Source organism: Oncorhynchus tshawytscha, linkage group LG14 (assembly GCF_018296145.1).
Source record: "Oncorhynchus tshawytscha isolate Ot180627B linkage group LG14, Otsh_v2.0, whole genome shotgun sequence".
Lineage (NCBI taxonomy): Eukaryota > Metazoa > Chordata > Actinopteri > Salmoniformes > Salmonidae > Oncorhynchus > Oncorhynchus tshawytscha.
The window spans coordinates 11605575-11627181 of NC_056442.1; the positions used below are offsets into that span (position 1 = coordinate 11605575).

The 21607-nt window shown below is 47.2% G+C and overlaps 1 protein-coding gene across 2 annotated transcripts in view; it reads right to left on the reverse strand.

Moving 5' to 3' along the window:
• The window catches only part of LOC112266555 (aryl hydrocarbon receptor-like), a 75675-nt gene that overhangs the window by 39702 nt on the left and 14366 nt on the right, over positions 1 to 21607 (reverse strand). For both annotated transcript variants that reach the window (XM_042297044.1, XM_024444127.2), the window contains 2 exons: positions 7103 to 7218; positions 206 to 295 (listed from right to left, as the gene is read on the reverse strand). In XM_042297044.1, coding sequence (XP_042152978.1) covers positions 206 to 295; positions 7103 to 7218 — 206 coding nt within the window. The remainder of the gene's footprint in view (positions 1 to 205; positions 296 to 7102; positions 7219 to 21607) is intronic.

Below are 21607 nucleotides of genomic sequence, written 5' to 3' on the forward strand. Positions count from 1 at the left end.
ATGATGTACGGTGTGTGTGGTGCGTGTGTTTGTGTGCGCGTTTGAGCGGCAGTGTGTGTGTGTGTATGATGTACGGTGTGTGTGTGTGTGCGTGTGTGCGCGTTTGAGCGGCAGTGTGTGTGTGTGTATGATGTACGGTGTGTGTGGTGCGTGTGCCAGTGGGTTTGACTGGCTGCGAGCCCTGTGATCAGCAGTAGAGACTTACTTGGTGGAATCCCAGGTAATCCTGAATGGTGTGAGAGGAGTAGAATATGACCCCCTCTGCAGTGATGACCAGGACAAAGCCATTAAGGGCCTGAGGAGGGAGAACAAATCACAACAGACAGGAAGTTAGGGAATGTCCCTCACTGCGTACTGCCATCAAAGACGTTTAGCGAGTGCAATTATTTTGGGGCTGGACAAAGAGGATAGAGAGGAGATTGACACAAATGAATAGCAGCTTCTGAATGATTGTGTCCGGTGTCCATCACGAGAAGACAGTGACAACCCATATTCTAGTGATACATTTGTGCCATTTGGTGTGTCTTGTATTTCAATGCCAACACCAAGCATGTATAAAACAGCAGGACAGACTACAGTGTGCAGACAGACAAGACAGATTCCTGAGGACGGGAGGTCCTATCAAACCTGGTCTATTCTGACAGACACAACTGAGAGAGGGGGAAACGGAAGGTGGGAAACAGAGGGGGGACAGAGGGGGGGACAGAGGGGGAAACAGAGGTGGGAAACAGAGGGGGGACAGAGGGGGGAAACAGAGGGGTGAAACAGAGGGGGAGGGGGAAACAGAGGGGGAAACAGAGGGCGACAAAAAGAGAAACTGCAAACAGGGGCATGACACCACTTCAGGCTGTGAAGGAGAGGGGGGAGGAGGGAGCAGTGAAGGAGAGGGGAGGAGGAGAGGCAAGACGCCCCACTCTGAGGACGTGTCACCTGAACACAATGACAGGCTGGAGATGGCGAGGAGGGGAGGGGAGGAAGAGGGGGAGGTGAGAGAGAGAAAGGGAGGGGGCAGGGGTGTAGGTCACAGAACCATACAGAGCGTCTCACACTTTGCTATTCCATCTCCCCCCACAATGCTCAGGGGCAAAGGAGTCGTTCCGTCGCTCTGTTCGCTCTAGGTGTGTATGCGTGCGTGGGTACACGTTCCCTAAACCAACCGATGGCACTACAGGGCAGCTGTCCTGACACTCACGTCCTCGAATACCCCATCATATTCATTTCCAACATGTCAGCAATGAGAGCCCCATTAAACAATCTACAGTGGATGGAAACTATAGCCTCATAGCCTACCAAACGCGGGTCATTATCTGCTTTTTTCCATGATGGCACCCAGAGAAACATAACCTAGATAATATCAGGTTGGATGACTCCCATCCCTTTTGCAAGTAAATAGCTATATGATTCAAATTCTACCTGGCAGACCCAATATCATATTTCCCCCAGTTAGCGTTGTGTAAAGTACTTCTTAGCTTTTGTCTGGGTAAGCTATAATGAACTCAAAGGCCACAAACTGCTCATCCTGGCCTGCCTTTATTTCTGTCTTTAAACCTGAAGGCTCCTAGTCCTGTCTGAAACCCTGACATCCATGGGATCCCGGGGAGCCTCGCAGCTGCCGGCTCATATAGTTTCTTCTTTATTATGCAGGCCTACGCTCTCTCAAAAAATACCCAGAAAGCTGCCACCCCCACTGTCACCCCAGGCCATCTGTAAGTCCTTCCATCTCTCCTCAGCAGCCCCGTCCTCCACTTCCTAGTTCTATCTCCGTGGCCCGACGCCCCCACATTGTACATAAACACTCAGAAAGCAGAGCGGTGTTCAGGCTCTCTGTATAAATATTTAGATTATTCTGTCTAGCTGAAGACCACACATCCCCCTCCCTGGGGGAACTTGGGCAGTCACCAAAAATCTTGATCAAAAATGTATTTTTCATATTTCATCGGGCTGTGGACATCATGCACTTGTCCAGGATGAAAGAACGCTGCCTGCTGTAGTTATAGCGGCCGTCAGCAGACAGAACAACACACAGAGTGGCAAGGGGATGTGAGAGGCGCACTGGGAATGGAGAGAGAGGATAGCTCACGAGAGAGGAAGGAAGGATGAAGGGAGATTGAAAGAGAGAGAGATACGAAAAAGAGAGAGATGGAGTGAGAGAGAGATTGAGAGAGAAAAAACAGGACAAGGGAATGATAGAGAGAACGGGGAATGGATAGAGGGAAAGAGGCTGGTTGAAAGATCAGAGAGGGAGAGAGCAAGCCTGTCCCAGTCTGCAACATGGCACAGCTAGTTGTTTGTTTTCCCAGCCTGTATGTCATCTGGTCTGGATGTATGCCCCCTGACAGAGTGACAGCAAACACTGGCACAGACTGGCAGGGCAAACACTGGCACAGACTGGCAGGGCAAACACTGGCACAGACTGGCAGGCCAAACACTGGCACAGACTGGCAGGGCAAACACTGGAACAGACTGGCAGGGCAAACACTGGAACAGACTGGCAGGCAAACACTGGCACAGACTGGCAGGGCAAACACTGGCACAGACTGGCAGGGCAAACACTGGAACAGTATGGTAGGCCAAACACTGGCACAGACTGGCAGGGCAAACACTGGCACAGACTGGCAGGGCACACACTGGCACAGACTGGCAGGGGAAACACTGGCACAGACTGGCAGGGCAAACACTGGAACAGTATGGCAGGCCAAACACTGGCACAGATTGGCAGGGCAAACACTGGCACAGACTGGCAGGGCAAACACTGGAACAGTATGGCAGGGAAAACACTGGAACAGTATGGCAGGGCAAACACTGGCACAGTATGGCAGGAAAAACACTGGCACAGACTGGCAGGCCAAACACTGGCACAGTATGGTAGGGAAAACACTGGAACAGTATCGTAGGCCAAACACTGGCACAGTATGGTAGGGCAAACAATGTCACAGACTGGCAGGCCAAACACTGGCACAGACTGGCAGGCCATAGGGAACACACAAGGGTGCATTCCTTTTTTGTACAATCAGTTGTTTTACTTTTTGTTATGTACTGGTATTGTACTGATGTCGTACTGATATTGATTCTCCCATGCCGTTAGTGAACTTCAAATGCTTGTGGAATTATATTTTGATCCACTGAAAAAGTAACCTGAATGACGTGGACTAAAGAAAGGTCAAGTACATTAGGCTACATGGAGAATATCAAACACCTTTCTGCTCTCATTTGACCGCCCTTTTCAATAATGGATGTCCTCACAGTCACTCTATAATTCATGGCCAAGTGTCTGAAATGGAACATAGCAAGACAGCCAGCCCTGGTCAGAAATAGCCTCTCCTCTCCACCGCTCCCCCATCTCTTCTCTTCTCCTCCCTTCTCTTTCCGGCCCTCTCAACAGCAATGTCATGAATAACGACCTCGCCTTCATTTAGCATCTCTCTCTCTCTCTCTCTCTCTCTCTCTCTCTTTCTCTCTTTCCCCCTCTCTCTCCATTTACCATTCTTTCTCTCTCAAATACAATAGTTCCCTCATTTCCTCCCCTCAAAGCCTCTCTCTCTCTCTCTCTCTCTCTCTCTCTCTCCCTCCCTCCCTCCCCCTCCCTCCCTCCCTCCCTCCCTCCCTCCCTCTATAGCTCAGCCTGTCTTAAGAGATTCTGTGTTGACTGTTCTGGCACGGTGTGACTCTGCATGATGGCACAACAGGGGGGCTGCAGATGAAGCAGATCACATCTCCCCTGACTGAACATCCAGTACAGAGCACAGAGCAGGGCAGAATATAGAGCATTGTCCCTTTAAAGGACAATTCCACTAAAAAACAATATTTTGGTATTTGTTTCATTAGTTAACTGTTGATACAGTCTCAAAGAACAGGGCAGAATAGAGCCAAATAGGCCCCTGTAAGTGCAGGACAGAATAGAGCAATGTCTCTTTAAGTTGGGGATGAATGATGGCACCAAAGTAGGCTATGGCATGGACATAACTTTTGAAGCTACTCTAAACAAGTCCAAACTAATCAGCTGGTCTCAGCAGGCCTGGTACAACCTTTTCTTTCTAGGCTGAGATCCTGTATGTTAAGGACAGAGCCCAATCTGCCAATAAGCACCAGCAGTACTCAACTTTCCCCCATAGAAATAGAATTAGAACACTATTACTATACAGTTGAAGTTTACAGTTTACAGTTGAAGTTTACATACACTTAGGTTGGAGTCATTAAAACTCATTTTTCAACCACTCCACAAATGTATTGTTAACAAACTATAGTTATGGCAAGTCTGTTAGGACATCTACTTTATGTATGACACATTTTTCCAACAATTGTTTACAGACAGATTATTTCACTTAAAATTCACTGTATCACAATTCCAGTGGGTCAGAAGTTTACATACACTAAGTTGACTGTGCCTTTAAACAGCTTGGAAAATTCCATAAAATTATGTCATGGCTTTAGAAGCTTGACATAAGAAGCTTGACATAGCTTGACTAATTGACATAATTTGAGTCAATTGGAGGTGTACCTGTGGATGTATTTCAAGGCCTACCTTCAAACTCGGTGCCTCGTTGCTTGACCTAATGGTAAAATCAAAAGAAATCAGCCAAGACCTCAGAAAATAAATTGTTGACCTCCACAAGTCTGGTTCATCCTTGGGAGCAATTTCCAAATGCCTGAAGGTATTACGTTCATCTGTACAAACAATAGTACGCAAGTACAAACACCATGGGACCACGCAGCCGTTATACTGCTCAGGAAGGGGGCGCGTTCTGTCTCAAGGAGATGAACGTACTTTGGTGCAAATAGTGCAAATCAAACCCAGAACAACAGCAAAGGACCTTGTGAAGATGCTGGAGGAAACAGGTATACAAGTATCTATATCCACAGTAAAACGAGTCCTATATCGACATAACCTGAAAGGCCGCTCAGCAAGGAAGAAGACACTGCTCCAAAACCGTCATAAAAAGCCAGACTACGGTTTGCAACTGCACATGGGGACAAAGATTGTACTTTTTGGAGAAATGGTCTGATGGTCTGATGGCTCTGGTCTGATGAAACAAAAATAGAACTGTTTGGCCATAATAACCATTGTTATGTTTGCAGGAAAAAGGGGGATGCTTGCAAGCTGAAGAACACGATCCCAACCGTGAAGTACGGGGGTGGCAGCATCATGTTGTGGGGTGCTTTGCTGCAGGAGGGACTGGTGCACTTCACAAAATAGATGGCATCATGAGTTGGGAGAATTATGTGGATATATTGAAGCAACATCTCAAGACATCAGTCAGGAAGTTAAAGCTTGGTCGCAAATGGGTCTTCCAAATGGACAATGACCCCAAGCATACTTCCAAAGTTGTGGCAAAATGGCTTTAGGACAACAAAGTCATGGTATTGGAGTGGCCATCACAAAGCCCTGACCTCAATCCCATAGAAAATTTGTGGGCAGAACTGAAAAAGCGTGTGCGAGCAAGGAGGCCTACAAACCTGACTCCGTTACACCAGCTCTGTCAGGAGGGATGGGCCAAAATTCACCCAATTTATTGTGGGACGCTTGTGGAAGGCTACCCGAAACGTTTGACCCAAGTTAAACAATTTAAAGGCAATGCTACCAAATACTAATTGAGTGTATGTAAACTTCTGACCCACTGGGAATGTGATGAAAGAAATAAAAGCTGAAATAAATAATTATTTCTACTATTATTCTGACATTTCACATTCTTAAAATAAAGTGGTGATCCTAACTGACCTAAGAGACTGACTTTTTACTAGGATTAAATGTCAGGAATTGTGAAAAACTGAGTTTAAATGTCTTTGGCTAAGGTGTATGTCAACTTCTGACTTCAACTGTACATATCTATGCTTGTCCCCATGTGGTGCACTCCCTCTACAAGACAGACTTTCCATGTCTGCCATGTTGTGCCTGCTGTGTGTGAGAGCCCTGCAGTCTCCTGTCTCACCTGCCTCTCTATCAAGGCTCTTACTGTGCCTGCCTGGGAAAGCTTTCAATCTAAGCACTGCTCACTTAACTTAGCTACGCTTCAGCCAGACAGATCTCTCTCTCTCTCTCTCTCTGTCTCTCTCTCTCTCTCTTTCTCTCTCTCTCTCTCTAGGCTCTCTCTCTCTTTCTCTCTCTCTCTCTCTAAGCTCGTGGCATGCTTAAGGGACAGAACAGAAGGCCAGAAAGTTTGGGGAAATGATAAGACATGTAGCTATGCACTGTGGCAGGCAGACAGACAGGCAGACAGGCAGGCAGGCAGACAGGCAGGCAGACAGACAGGCAGGCAGACAGGCAGACAGGCAGGCAGACAGGCAGGCAGGCAGACAGGCAGGCAGGCAGACAGACAGGCAGACAGGCAGGCAGGCAGGCAGGCAGGCAGACAGACAGGCAGACAGGCAGGCAGACAGGCAGACAGACAGACAGACAGACAGGCAGGCAGACAGACAGGCAGGCAGACAGGCAGACAGACAGGCAGGCAGACAGGCAGACAGGCAGGCAGACAGGCAGGCAGGCAGGCAGACAGGCAGGCAGGCAGACAGGCAGACAGGCAGGCAGGCAGACAGGCAGACAGACAGACAGGCAGGCAGACAGGCAGGCAGGCAGACAGACAGGCAGGCAGGCAGACAGGCAGACAGACAGGCAGGCAGACAGGCAGGCAGGCAGACAGACAGGCAGGCAGGCAGGCAGACAGGCAGGCAGACAGACAGGCAGGCAGACAGACAGGCAGACAGACAGACAGGCAGGCAGGCAGACAGGCAGGCAGACAGGCAGGCAGGCAGGCAGGCAGCGTGCTCTATAAAACCAGCCCTGATCTGAAGAGAGACACGCTAGATGAGATGAGCTTCACAGAGGGAGTAGTCTTCTAATGTCTACTGGTCAGTTTGGAGTAGAGTGGAGTAGACCAGATGTGCCTGGGCTACAGGTGGTGGTGTGTGTATAGATGTGTGTGTGTGTGTATGTGGAAAGATAGCTCATAGTATTTCTTGACATAATGGAACATTCTGATGTAATGATTTGAAACATATGTTGATACAGTTACAGTGCACAGAATGTATGGTGTAGTGCAGGCCCCAGCTGGGGTGTCACACTGCTTGTCGTGTGTTTATGCCCTGCACCTGGAGCCTGCCCACCAACCTGCAATAGGAGTTCACCCTCGGGCATCCAGCCATCCACCAATCCCGTTGTCTTGCTGTTGTCATGGTTACCACTGTTGGCCTTCAAACCATTGCAAGCGTGGGTCTTCAGGGCAACTATAGAGTGAGAGAGAAACAGGGAGAGAGAGTTGAGAGAGCGAGAGAGAGAGAGAGAGAGAGAGAGAGAGAGAGAGAGAGAGAGAGAGAGAGAGAGGGCTTAAGTCTTTGAAATAGTGTTTACAGAGAACTGCTGTGAATGTCAGAGTGCTTTATAACACACAGGCATGACAGGTCCCTAGCTCATTAACAATTCATTAAACACCATCTCTGAACAGGCTCATTCATTATGACTCGCAAACAACAAACGCCACCCACCACCACAAATATGAAACCAATGATATGGCATTGATAATCAAAACTTCAAACAGTTTAAAGGGGGCTTTAAAGGCTGATGTGGGTTCTGCCAGCGTTTTCAGGTTTTCCCAGCAGGCATTGCGGAGTGCTTTCTTTAGCCTAGTCTAGCGCATGCTGCTGTCTATTCTGGCTCTCTGTAGCTGTGCTAATGGCTCTGACTGAGCCCATGTTAGTTTGAAGTACTACTGATGTGTTTGCAAACATTCATTATGAGAGGAGAATGATCCAGGGAGGCAGACAACATTGGCCTGGACAGAAGGAGGAGAAGACCATGGGGGATAGGGGGAGGAGAAGACCATGGGGGGGATAGGGGGAGGAGAAGACCATGGAGAGGATAGGGGGAGGAGAAGACCATGGAGGGGATAGGGGGAGAAGAAGACCATGGAGAGGATAGGGGGAGGAGAAGACCATGGAGGGGATAGGGGGAGAAGAAGACCATGGAGGGGATAGGGGGAGGAGAAGACCATGGAGGGGATAGGGGGAGGAGAATACCATGGAGGGGATAGGGGGGAGAATACCATGGAGGGGATAGGGGGAGGAGAAGACCATGGGGGATAGGGGGAGGAGAAGACCATGGAGGGGATAGGGGGAGGAGAAGACCATGGGGGATAGGGGGAGGAGAAGACCATGGAGGGGATAGGGGAGGAGAAGACCATGGAGGGGATAGGGGGAGGAGAATACCATGGAGGGGATAGGGGGAGGAGAAGACCATGGGGGATAGGGGGAGGAGAATACCATGGAGGGGATAGGGGGAGGAGAAGACCATGGGGGATAGGGGGAGGAGAAGACCATGGAGGGGATAGGGGGAGGAGAAGACCATGGAGGGGATAGGGGGAGGAGAAGACCATGGAGGGGATAGGGGGAGGAGAAGACCATGGAGGGGATAGGGGGAGGAGAAGACCATGGAGGGGATAGGGGAGGAGGAAGGCCATGGAGGGGATAGGGGAGGAGAAGACCATGGGGGATAGGGGGAGGAGAAGACCATGGGGGGGATAGGGGGAGGAGAAGACCATGGAGGGGATAGGGGGAGGAGAAGACCATGGAGGGGATAGGGGGAGGAGAAGACCATGGAGGGGATAGGGGGAGGAGAAGACCATGGAGGGGATAGGGGAGGAGAAGACCATGGAGGGGATAGGGGAGGAGACCATGGAGGGGATAGGGGGAGAAGACCATGGAGGGGATAGGGGGAGAAAGAGAAGGAGGAGATGTGGGAATGAAAAGAGCTAAAGCCTTACAATAAAACACTGAGAAAGTATTCTGAATTATTAGTATACTGAATATACTTTAGAAAATAGAGAGAGATAGAGAGAGTAGGAAAGAGAGAGAGATAGAGAGACAGAGAGAGAAAATACAAGAATGAGGGAGTGAGAGAGGAAAGAAAAAACAGAGTAAGAGAGAGAAAACGAAGAGAGGGAGTGAAAGAGAGAAAAGTGAAGGACAGACAGGACAGGGATTTTCTCCACTTGTGTGAGACGTGGAAAAGGCATTAGTGTTGTACGGTGAGAAAAAAGTCACCAACAGGTGTGACATCTCTACAGCACCTCTAAACCTGGAGCATCACTCTGGAGCCTCAGTTTGTCCAATGTGTGTGTGTGTGTGTGTGTATGCCCATCACTCTGGAGCCTCAGTTTGTCCAATGTGTGTGTGTGTGTGTATGCCCATCAGTCTGCCCTCCCTGGAGAACTAACTAGGAGTACTCTACCCACAGTACCCCCTCCACATCCCACATGGTCCACAGTCTGGATCACAGGCTCAAACCAGTGGGGAGGTTGCCTGGCTCTACAATATGGATATACCGTTAAACACCACACACACACATATACAGTAGCTCTAAGAAACACATATTAGAAATCTAAATGAACGTGTCATTTTGGATGTAGGCTACTGGTCAACTGGAGAAAATGAAGTTTGAGTTGTAACACCCAAACACAGAGAGGAGAGGGATTAGACTCCACAGTCTTTCAGCGTGACCCCTGATCTCTGACCCCTATACAACTCCCTGACCCCTGAGCAGTGTGTGGACATGATGCTCTAAATGACCAACACACAGGTCTATAGTGATCTGGAGTAGGACTTGATTGAGGGTGCTGGGGGGTGAGGCTAGATGGGTCACAAGGTCAACACACCCACCATCCTAGGACTTTGTGGGGTTTAAGGAGTTGTGGGGGTTAAGTCTATCGCCATCAGGTCAATGTGCTGGGGGTCAGACCCAGACTCAGACCCAGACTCAAACTCAGACCCATATTCAGACCCATATTCAGACCCAGACTCAAACTCAGACCCAGACTCAAACTCAGACCCAAACTCAGACCCATACTCAGACTCAGACCCAGACTCATAATCAGACCCAGACACAGATTCATACTGACACACTAAACCCTTCTGCTTGGCAATGATATAAATTCATCTACTGGGAAGTATCAGTAAAGGAATACAAATCAGCATTCCTTTTCTGTTTGGTGAAGATAAGTTAAACTTGATAGAAAAAGGTGTCAGCTGTTTAATCCGTTAAAATGTTTAAAAAAAGGCTAATTTCTAACACAGTTTAATTAATACATGACCAAACAATGTTCCCCTGCTCCTCAATGACAAAGATTTGACTCTGTTTTGACGGGAGACAAATGGAGAAGTTTAAACGTTAAAAGCCAAGGGGAAGCTTTGGAAAGAGATTTCTGCCTCGGTCTACATCGGTCTGTTCCTTCAAAGGCATTGTGGAAGTTCTGTGGCCTCTTTCCCATTGGCTTTAGCTGGATTCCACCAGCGACAGGGCTATAAGGCCGGGCGGCCAGCACGCAACCAATGGTACTTCTCAGGACCCCAACACAGTCTCTGTGACTGGAAGGCAAAAACAGCGATACTAATCGTTTCACCTTGCATGCAGAGATCCCCAGAAACTCCTTGTCCAAACGAGTAATAAAGATTTGAAATGATAGAAACTCTCATAGTATTCCGCGAACAGTATTAAAGGGGTTGGGAAATGCGGGTTCACCGTGACTAGAGACGACAGAAATACTCTACTTAACCTTTGAACCTTTTATTACTCAGCGATTCCTGATTGTAAAGACGAGTGAAAATGAGTTGAAGTGATATGAACTGTATATTGTAGCCTCTCTGATGAGACACAGCACTTTACAGATGTTTTTTAAAGCACTAAAACTGCAAATGAACAAGCACATCTGTAAAGTGGACAACAGATAACGGCTTCAAAGGCAAAACCGCTGATATTGATGTGAGGTTGGTGTTTACGCACAATATCACCAATGACCCTCACAGCATTCCCTGTTTGAAAGGGGGTTGGGAAATTCTTCTCTCTTAGGGACAGAACAAGCTAAGGGACATACTACAGTACACTACAGTACAGTATATTACACTACAAGGCAGTACAGTACACGACAGTACATTATACTACACTACACAGGGTCTAGTGCCTGTATATCTGTCCGCTTGGAGTTAAAAACATGCTACCCTCTCTCTCTCTCTCACACACACCCAACGTTGCTCTCACGAACACGGACCTGTGTCTCATTTCCACAATGAAGCAGTAGAGCAGTAGCGTGTCAGTCTGCCTTCCTCTCCCTCTCTCTCCCTCTCCGGCCAACAAGGAAAAGTATTCCTAGTTAGCAGGGCTGTTTCCCCTAGCTACCTGAAATCCTGAGTCAGGCGGCTAGGGAAGCATGTGGAAGAGAGGCTGGACATCAATTGGGTGAACCTGGGAGGTCAGATCATCCTTACAAAACATGAATTGACACGCTGGTGCAAAATAGCGTAGCGGTGGTTTTCTGAAGAAGAAGAAGAGATGGCTCCTTGTTGCTATTCTGGACAGAACAGAGCAGGATTCAGTTAGAACCCTGGCTCATGGAACTCATCGTTATCCCATCTCTCCAACACAATCAACTCTTTCATTCAACATAGAGATCAACTGGATTCTGGAATGCTCATAATCAACCCAGCACATTCTACGTGCAGCCCAGACAAGCGAGAAAATCCACTATAACGTTAGCCATAGCCAGTGCTGGCTTGACGGCAAGCGCCATTACATCACACCTGTCTAAGTGAATGAACAGGGGAGCGACGAGAGCTTTCTCTGAGACAGAGTGCAGCGTCGTGGAACCACACAGGCTGCTGCTGCTGTTGAAGGGAGAGCCGGGAGAGGAGAGGCATGTCAGCCATCAAACATTAACACCAGGGCCTATTTGTGCGCCGCGTTACGTGTCGATGACACCACAGCAGCAGCAGATGCCTGTGACACACACACAGCGCCCGGGGCGCCTAGGAAACAGCAATTGCTTTTGACTCCGTAGAACAAGGGGAGTGCCTGCCTGCCGCCCGCTTACTGAACACACACACCTCCTGTTGGCATAATGTGGTGGCAGCCAATCAGAATAGGAGCTCCTCAGTTCCAGTGTACAGATGACCAACTCCATCGGTTTGCGAGCCACCACCGGCATTCTCTAACCTTCCCTACCTCTGGCTGTGACTCTGTGGCTGAGTGCACTGGGGATAGATGGCTACTGTACTGCATACTGTAACAGCAAACGGCATTGTACTGTTGTAAATATATGGCTGTGTGGTTGAGTGCATACCCATGCACTTTTCGTAGCTGTCTACATACCACCACAGACCGAGGCTGGCACTAAAACTGCACTCAAGGAGCTGTATTCCACCATAAGCAAACAGGAAAACGCTCATTCAGAGGTGGCCCTCCTAGTGGCCGGGGACTGTAATGCAGTTTTACCTCATTTCTATCAGCATGATAAATGTGCAACCAGAGGGAAAAAAAATTCTAGACCACCTTTAATCCACACACAGAGATTAAAGGTGGTACAAAGCGCTCCCTTGCCCTCCATTTGGCAAATCTGATCATAACTCTATCTTCCAGGTTCCTGCTTATAAGCAAAAATTAAAGCAGGAAGCACTAGTGACTCGGTCTATAAAAAAGTGGTCAGGCAAGCAGATGCTAAACTACAGGACTGTTTTGCTAGCACAGACTGGAATATGTTCCGGAATTTTTCCGATGGATTTGAAGAGTACGCCACATCAGTCACTGGCTTTATCAATAAGTACATCGAGGATGTCGTCCACACAGTGACTGTACGTACATACCCCAACCAGAAGCCATGGATTACAGGCAACATTCACACTGAGCTAAAGGGTAGAGTTGCCGCTTTCAAGGAGCGGGACTCTAACTGGGAAGCTTATAAGAAATCCCGCTATGCCCTCTGACGAACCATCAAACAGACAAAGCGTCAACACAGAATGAAGATCGAATCGTACTATACCAGCTCTGACTCTCGTCGGATGTGGCAGGGCTTACAGACTACAAAGGGAAGCACAGCTGAGAGCTGCCCAGTGACACGAGCCTACCAGACGAGCTAAATAACCTCTATGCTTGCAAGTAAAACTGAAACATGCACAAGAGCATCAGCTGTTCCGGACGACTGTGTGATCACACTCTCCGCAGCCGATGTGAGTAAAACCTTTAAACAGGTCAACATTCACAAGGCCGCTGGGCCAGACGGATTACCAGGGTGTGTACTCTGAGCATGCGCTGACCAACTTGCAATTGTCTTCACTGACATTTTCAACCTCTCCCTGTCTGAGTCTGAAATACCAACATGTTTGAAGCAGTCCCTGTGACCAAGAACACTAAGGTAACCTGCCTAAATGACTACTGACCCGTACCACTCACGTCTGTAGCCATGAAATTCTTTGAAAGGCTGGTCATGGCTCAAATCAACACCATTATCCCAGAAACCCTAGACCCACTACAATTTGCATACCACCCTAACAGATCCACAGATTAGGCAATCTCTATTGCACTCCACACTGCCCTTTCCACACCTGGACAAAAGTAACACCTATGTGAGAATGCTATTCATTGACTACATTTCAGCGTTCAACACCATAGTGCCCTCAAAGCTCATCACTAAGCTAAGGACCCTGGGACTACACACCTCCCTCTGGAACTGGATCCTGGACTTCCTGACGGGCCGCCCCCAGGTGGTAAGGGTAGGTAACAACACACGCCACGCTGATCCTCAACACGGGGGCCCCTCAGGGGTGTGTGCTCAGTCCTGTCCTGTACTCCCTGTTCTTTAATTATTTGTTATCTCTTACTGTCTGTACTATTTTAAAGATGGTTACTGTAGTAATGTAAACAGCTACTGTCTGTACTGTTTTAAAGCTCTGTGAACTACTCTACTAAATAGTGTCACAGATAGCTTTCAACCATGAACACAAATGAATCAATTAACAGTTAGCTCTCACTCTCCTTCTCTGAAACCCTCTTACCCCCTCTCCCTCTTCCTCCGCCTCCCCACAAATCGCACATCACCAATAGAGTGTGTGTGTGTGTGTGTGTGACATAAACAGTGACCCGTTAAATGTGACAGCTTGTGTTGGGGACACACATGCAACCCTCCAACCCAGACCCCCCCCCGATTCATGAATTATTAATGAAAATTACCCAGAAAGTCTGTGTGTCTGTGTGTTTCTGTTTGTCTGTGTATGTGTGTGTATGTGTGTATGTCTGTGTGTTGAGAAGAAGCAGCTCGAGCTCACACTGGGGAAAGGGGTGGGGATAACACACACACACACACACACACACACACACACACAGGGGAAGGAGTGAACTGCCCGCCACCACACCATGGGCCAAGAGACACCAATGGGACGTGTGAAATATGTATGTAGCTAATGGCCCAAACGAACAAGGTCAATCCCAGGTGAGGGATTGGGCCAAGAGACACCAATGGGACGTGTGAAATATGTATATAGCTAATGGCCCAAACGAACAAGGTCAATCCCAGGTGAGGTCCCCAAATCCTCCTGCTAAACCCCATCTCTAACCGTAGGGGAGAGAACATTCAACCTCATCATAGGTTGTTAGCAGTGAAGTAGAGGTAACAACATCCTCCTGCTAAACCCCATCTCTAACCGTAGGGGAGAGAACATTCAACCTCATCATAGGTTGTTAGCAGTGAAGTAGAGGTAACAACATCCTCCTGCTAAACCCCATCTCTAACCGTAGGGGAGAGAACATTCAACCTCATCATAGGTAACAAACAAAAAAATAGGTAGGAAAACGCTGATTTCCGTTAATGGATACTAAAGTAACGCTCCCTATATTTTCAATACATTTATTCCTGCAAAAAGTGGGTAATTGCTCTCTCTCCAAAAAAAAAAGGTTACAAGCGTTTACCCACCACTACACCACTGGTTAGTGATAGTTCAAGCCCTGAGCACAGGCCTGTCTAGTTGTAGATTCTGGATACATCTTAAAGCATTACTCCAGGACTGAATGGAAATGGTACAATATTGAGATGGTTCACTCATTAGAGGACTGTTCCATTCATGTTATGTTATGTTTCCCTTCGCCTGTCGGTGAGATGCTGGAACCGGACATATTAGTGATAATCGTATTTTAGCCTCATTGATATCTCTGTCATGCTGTGCAGCACAATAACAATGCTAAACGCTTTGAGTCACGTTATATGACCCTATATTTAGCTTGGTAATGAGGAACATTATTAAGATGTGATTATTAAGGCCATTCTATGCTTATGACGTGATGTGAACTTTTGTATAATTGAAATCAAAACATGAGTAATTATACAGCCAGTATTCCATGCAACAAGGCACATGGATTTCCTGAGTGGCTGAGCAGGTGCAGTAGAGGAGAGAGAGAGAGAGAGCGATGCTGCCTGGGACACAACACTATACAACGTTACTACAACGCCACAGGCTGGTCCCAGATCTGTTAGTGCTGTCTTGCCAACTGCTACGGTCACTGTCATGCCAAACTTGACCATAGGAGTTGGTTATACAGCACAAACAGATCTGGGACCAGGATACTTTAATGCTGTACTACGACACCGCACCAGAAAGTTGCTCTTCCACTTTAGCCTTGGTACCAGTCGTTGTGCTTTGTTGTCATGCCAAACAAGGAGTGGCAAGGAGTGGAATGATAGCACAAACGGACTGGTACCCAGGCTACTTCCACTCTCCGTTCTAGCGTGAGATCAGTGCCTCTCTGGGTGGGGAGGATCGACTTAACCCTCTACACACACCAGGGAGGCTTAGGATCAGGAAGTAGAAATAGAACAGGTGTAGCTTAGCACAAACACTCAACACTCACAAACCCTTCCCCACCCAAACCATCCTTTATTTTAGAAAACAGAACCACTAGCATTAATTAATTAATTAACCACTAGCATAAACAACATCTGAAGAGTGCAGTATGTACTGCTCCAACACACACACGCACGCACACACACACACACACACACACGAGGATGATAATAACATGAACTGAAAAGTGATGTAGTGTTACGTAAGCCCTAATCTGCCTGCTCTCAGATCACAGCAGAGCAGATGGCCTATCCTGGAAACAGTGGTGTTTGGATGCCCATAAAGCGCAATCAGACCAACCAAGTGTAAATACAACATTTTACATTCACGTCATTTAGCAGACCGTCTCATCCAGAGCGATTTACAGGAGCAATTAGGGTTAAGTGCCTTGCTCAATGGCACATTAACAGATTCAAACCAGTGACCTTTTGGTTACTGGCACAACGCTCTAACCGCTAGAGTACCTGCAGCCAAACTACAATACAACTTAGGCCAGGATTCAATCGGATCACGTTTTGTCTGCTATGCGCCATTTAAAGGTAATTTCCGACTGAGCTGACATATGCAGTGTTTACCGGGGAAAACGGGAACATCGCCTTTAGAAGGTGCAGTCAACAAAGAGCGTTCGGACTGAATCCGGGACTAGAACTTTTTTTGAATGGAAAACAATACGAAGGTCACAAGACTGACTACCCCAGACAGTACTGAAAGCTTAAAGAGAGAGGGAGCGCTCCCAGTTGAATAACCTCCACCACACTCGGCTGAATAAATCAATCAATGAATCACGATGACACTCAACTGAAAGGAAAGCGCACACATGGCTGAAAGAAATGATCCAGAAAGAAACCTTGAAGAAGCAAGATGTCCTCAGAGACTAATAAAACATGTGTGTTTGGCCACCTGCCAGACCCCGCTGTCCGTCTGTAGAAACAACACGTAAGAAACAACATGTACCGTGAAATGTCCTTGACGCTGTCAACTTGGTTCAAATTAGGATGTTTATTTTATCAAAAGATAGTAGGCCTCCTGAGTGAGAAAATCTGTCATTTGTTTCTCTTTTTCCCCCGGTACTTCTTTGTGATTCCGTCTTTAAAAAGCACATCCCCTTGTTGCAAAGCATTTCCCAATGGGATATTAAAGTATACTATTACATTCTCTTCCTCTTCAAGACTGTCTGAAAGGACTTTGTTCATCTGAGGGTGAGGACAGCTGCACAGCAACAACTGACGGCTAACATGATCACAGTACCACTGTATCATGGTCACAACAAGCAATGCTACTATTGTCGCATAATGTGGCTTTAATCAGCTGATCCGATCAGGATAGGCGAGAAGTGCATATGACACAGTACAGTTGGAGAGGACTATGTAGCTGGCTAAGAGGACTCCTTCCTCTTCCTGAAATACCTGGGATACATTTTGATGCCGCACTGAGCTGTGAATTGGCTTACAGTGGTTTGCTGATGACTCTCATTGATCCAAGCACATAGCCATGCTGTACCGTTCAACCTCCTTGGACTCAATGAATCCCTGGCTGTTTCAGGGCTAGCTCCCAAATTACACCCCATAGCTGGATATGGGGGGTAATCTATTTTGGGTGAGCCAGGGGCGATTTCAGCCCCCCCCATTGCTTAGCAACTCAACACCATGAGTCTCTCTTCCTGATGTGGGTAACAGAAGGAAGCGGATTCTGAAATGTTAAGACAGAGCTGAGGACATGTTAAGTTAGAACTGCTTTTGTAACCTACATGGAAGTGTACAGTTTGGAACACGAGCCTTAAGTGTACATGTTCACACTGTAATACTAGAACACATACAGTTGAAGCCGGAAGTCGACGTACAACTTAGGTTGAAGTCATTGAAACTTGTTTTTCGACCCCTCCGCACATTTCTTGTTAACAAACTATAGTTTTGGCAAGTCGGTTCGGACATCTACTTTGTGCATGACACAAGTCATTTTTCCAACAATTGTTTACTGGCAGATTATTTCACCAGAAAATGATGTCATGGCTTTAGAAGCTTCTGATTGTCATAGTTTGGTCAATTGGAGGTTTAACTGTGGATGTATTTCAAGGCCTACATTCAAACCCAGTGCCTCTTTGCTTGACAACATGGGAAAATCAAAAGAAATCAGTCAAGACCTCAGATTTCTTTTAGACCTCCACAAGTCTGGTTCATCCTTGGGAGCAATTTCCAACCACTTGAACGTGCCACGTTCATCTGTACAAACAATAGTACGCAAGTATAAACACCATGGGACCACGCAGCTGTTATACTGCTCAGGGAGGAGATGTTTTCTGTCTCCTAGAGATGAACGTACTTTGGTGCGAAAAGTGCTAATCAATCCCAAAACAACAGCAAAGGACCTTGTGAAGATGCTGGAGGAAACAGGTACAAAAGTATCTATATCCACAGTAAAAACGAGTCCTATATTGACATAACCTGAATGGCTGCTCAGCAAGGAAGAGGCCACTTCTCCAAAACCTCCATAAAAAAGCCAGACTACGGTTTGCAACTGCACATGGGGACAAAGATCGTACTTCTTGGAGAAATGTCCTCTGGTCTGATGAAACAAAAATATAACTGTTTGGCCATAATGACCATCGTTATGTTTGGAGGAAAAAGGGGGAGACTTGCAAGCTGAAGAACACCATCCCAACCGTGAAGCACAGGGGTGGCAGCATCATGTTGTGGGGGTGCTTTGCTGCAGGAGGGACTGGTGCACTTACCAAAATAGATGGCATCATGAGTTGGGAAAATTATGTGGATATATTGAAGCAACATCTCAAGACATCAGTCAGGAAGTTAAAACTTGGTCACAACTGGGTCTTCCAAACGGACAATGACCCCAAGGATACTTCCAAAGTTGTGGCAAAATGGCTTAAGGACAGCAAAGTCAAGGTATTGGAGTGGCCATCACATAGCCCTGACCTCAATCCTATAGAAAATTTGTGGGCAGAACTGAAAAAGCATGTGCGAGCAGGGAGGCCTACAAACCTGACAGCTCTGTCAGGTGGAATTGGCCAAAACGTACCCAATTTATTGTGGGAAGCTTGTGGAAGGCTACCCGAAACGTTTGACCAAGTTAAACAATTTAAAAGCAATGCCACCAAATGTATGTAAACTTCCGAATTCAACTATAACTGTGTTTTCTTATGTGTACTCACTACGTAGAGTAAGGGAATGGCAGCTCTGAATCCAGCTGAGCCAAACCTCAGCGCTGTGCACCACTCGTCATAAACAACACTTCCTCTTTAACAACAAAACACTTCCAAGAACTGATGCATCGGCAATTCCAGTTCCACTAGGAGTGTCTGACGCTGGATGATGTAGCCTACAGGGCAACAACACACACACGCACACACATACACACACTGCATGGTAGCCCTGGTCCTGTTTGATGTTGCCTACAGGGCGCCAATACTGTAACTAGCCAACTGGCAGCACTGACATGGGTTCTCACTGTTTCATGGGGTAGCAGAGAGGGGAGTGCACACACACACACACACACACACACACACACACACACACACACACACACACACACACACACACACACACACACACACACACACACACACACACACACACACACACACACACACACACACACACGCGCCATTGGGTGGCCAGAGAGGGCAGGGCAGGCACATTTGGGGTGGCCCCGCTGGGAGAGAGAGGCCCGGGCACTAACCGGACTAATTTATGGATCTCCTGTTTGTCTGCTGGTTTCATTACACACTAATTACAAAAGACAAACATCAATATGCCTCTTGATTAAATAAAGCTGTTTATGCTCTGTAACTGCCTGTAGCAATGACTCCCAACAATGTACAGCATACCACCGTTCTGCCTATGTATCAATTTCAGCCAACTCCATAAGCTCCATAGGCCTACAGTACACCGCGTGGGTTCGGGTTACACCATACGATAGTTGAAAAGCAGAAGAAGTGACATATTGATCATGAGGACAACGCATGAAATGTTTCTGGGAGTAAACACAGTAAACAGAAGCGGGAAATAAAGGGTCTGATAAACACACAGTGAAAGTGACAGGGACCAGGCGGGAAATAGTCACATAAACGCGTCCATCACTGGGGCCGTGTTCCCCATCCATACCGGACATCTACTCAACGGGTTGTCTGAGGAAGACCCGCAACATTATCAGGGATCCCACACACCCCAGCCACAGACTGTTCACTCCTGTACTGCCTGGCAGATGGCGTCGGAGCATGGGGTCAGGGACAAGCCATCAGACTGTTCACTCCTGTACTGCCTGGCAGACGGCGTCGGAGCATGGGGTCAGGGACAAGCCATCAGACTGTTCACTCCTGTACTGCCTGGCAGACGGCGTCGGAGCATGGGGTCAGGGACAAGCCATCAGACTGCTGAACACTTGATCCGGGACTGACCATTTGTGCTGACTCTGCACACCGTAGCACACATGAACTCACTCACACAGCCTCACATATGCACAACACATGTACACACACACACACACACACACGCACAAACACCGAGATGTACGTTATTTGGCCCTACTACATGTCTGCCAGAAGCAGCTATCTGTCAATGTAAACATTGACGTGACCAATAAGTCCCAGGTAGTAGTGGATCTGTCAGTGTGGATTTGTACAGCCTTCGCTCTCCTTCCCACCGCTTTGCTTTGCTGGTACGTGTACACATTCATAAACACACACACACGCACACACACACTCATAAACACACACACACACATAAACACACACACACACACACACATGAACGCATGCACACACACACATAAACACACACACACACACACACATAAACACACACACACACACACACACACACTCAGGCTACACACACATCGCGACTGCTGCTATTAAGACATCTGTTTATTAATGCTAAACTGCACAATTTAAACACTTTGTTCTCAATATCCCCCTTCCTGACACACATGTAAATATTGTACTGTAAATGTGTTGAATGCCTTCCTTGTATTTATATTATATAGAAAAAAATGTGTATACTTTATTACTTTTTACATTTTATATTCTTGTTGTCACATTATTGAGAGGTGAACCTCCATTTCATTGTACCGTGTGTACACCATGTGTATCCTGTGGATATGACAAATAAACTTGACTTGAATCTGGGATCCGGGTTTAGAAGGATCTTCGGTGGCCTGGCATTGCTCTGGAGAAGGAGCTTTTAGAAGGAGACTGCATGTCAAATGTGAATTGGTCCAACAATTAAGTCAGCAGCATCTCAGCTGAAAACCAACACAAACCACAGGCAATAAAGCTCCTGCTTCCAGTCATGATGACCAAATTTTAAAAAAACATTACGTGAACAAAACTCGGATCATAAGCGGTCAAAAGAACACGCTAGTCCAAATTACAATTTTTTTGGATTGCTTACACACTAAAATTAAAAGTAGTACACTATTAGCAAAACCTTACACTCAAGAAGCAAAACATCAGCCCATATTTGCACAACTATAAGCACATTGTCAACCTCACACTTGTTGCAAAACTCTACACACAGTGATTTGCAAAACACTAAACACACTTAACATACATTACTCACAAAAATCTATCATGAAGTCACATCCTTGCAATACCAAAGCACTGACTGTCAGATTACCACACCCTCCAACCTATTGGTTCAACACAGTCATCAGGTGTGAAAACACTCGTTTGCTTAATTGTAGACACACCAATCAGGTGTATTAGCACTATAAAAAGCAGCAGGTGAGTTCATCGGCCTTCAAGCGCAATGGAAAGAGTCAGAGAAAGAGGAGGACGAGGAGAACGAGGAGGACGAGAAGGACGAGGAGAACGAGGAGGAGGAGGAGGAAGAGGAAGACAAGAAGGTGCTCAAAGAGGACCGAATCTGACAAATGAGATCCGCCGCAACACTGGTTGACCACGTTGTCAACCACGGCCTGACGCTGAGGGAGGCTGGACTGCGAGTAC